Source organism: Mesitornis unicolor, unplaced genomic scaffold (assembly GCF_000695765.1).
Source record: "Mesitornis unicolor isolate BGI_N332 unplaced genomic scaffold, ASM69576v1 scaffold1304, whole genome shotgun sequence".
Lineage (NCBI taxonomy): Eukaryota > Metazoa > Chordata > Aves > Mesitornithiformes > Mesitornithidae > Mesitornis > Mesitornis unicolor.
Genome location: NW_010179180.1, coordinates 1 through 262, shown reverse-complemented (window position 1 = coordinate 262; position 262 = coordinate 1). Strand labels below are relative to the sequence as shown.

The window sequence follows — 262 nt, the reverse complement described above, 5'->3', positions numbered from 1 at the left end:
TTTCAAAGTGCCTCCCTCACCTGGCCGTGATCTCCCTGTTTTGGAGCACTGCCACATTTGTCTACCTGAAGTCCTCCTCCATCTCATCCTCAGCCCTGAATCCAGTGATTGCTGGTCTGTACTCAGTTCTTCCTCCAGCAGTGAATCCCCTCATCTACAGCAGGAGGAATCAGGACCTCAAGGAAGCAGTGTGAAACTGATGACCAAATGTTTTCCAGAAGCTGTAGAGCGTCCATCTTCTTAAATATATGACTTGTAATGT

General features: G+C 47.7%; 1 protein-coding gene across 1 annotated transcript in view; it reads left to right on the top strand.

Moving 5' to 3' along the window:
• The window catches only part of LOC104539195 (olfactory receptor 14J1-like), a gene marked incomplete at its 5' end in the record, with an annotated part of 833 nt that extends 639 nt beyond the window's left edge, over positions 1-194 (top strand). Inside the window, one exon of the mRNA XM_010182664.1 lies at positions 94-194. Within this exon, the coding sequence (XP_010180966.1) occupies positions 94-194 (101 nt within the window). The remainder of the gene's footprint in view (positions 1-93) is intronic.
• Between the last annotated feature and the right edge of the window lie 68 nt (positions 195-262).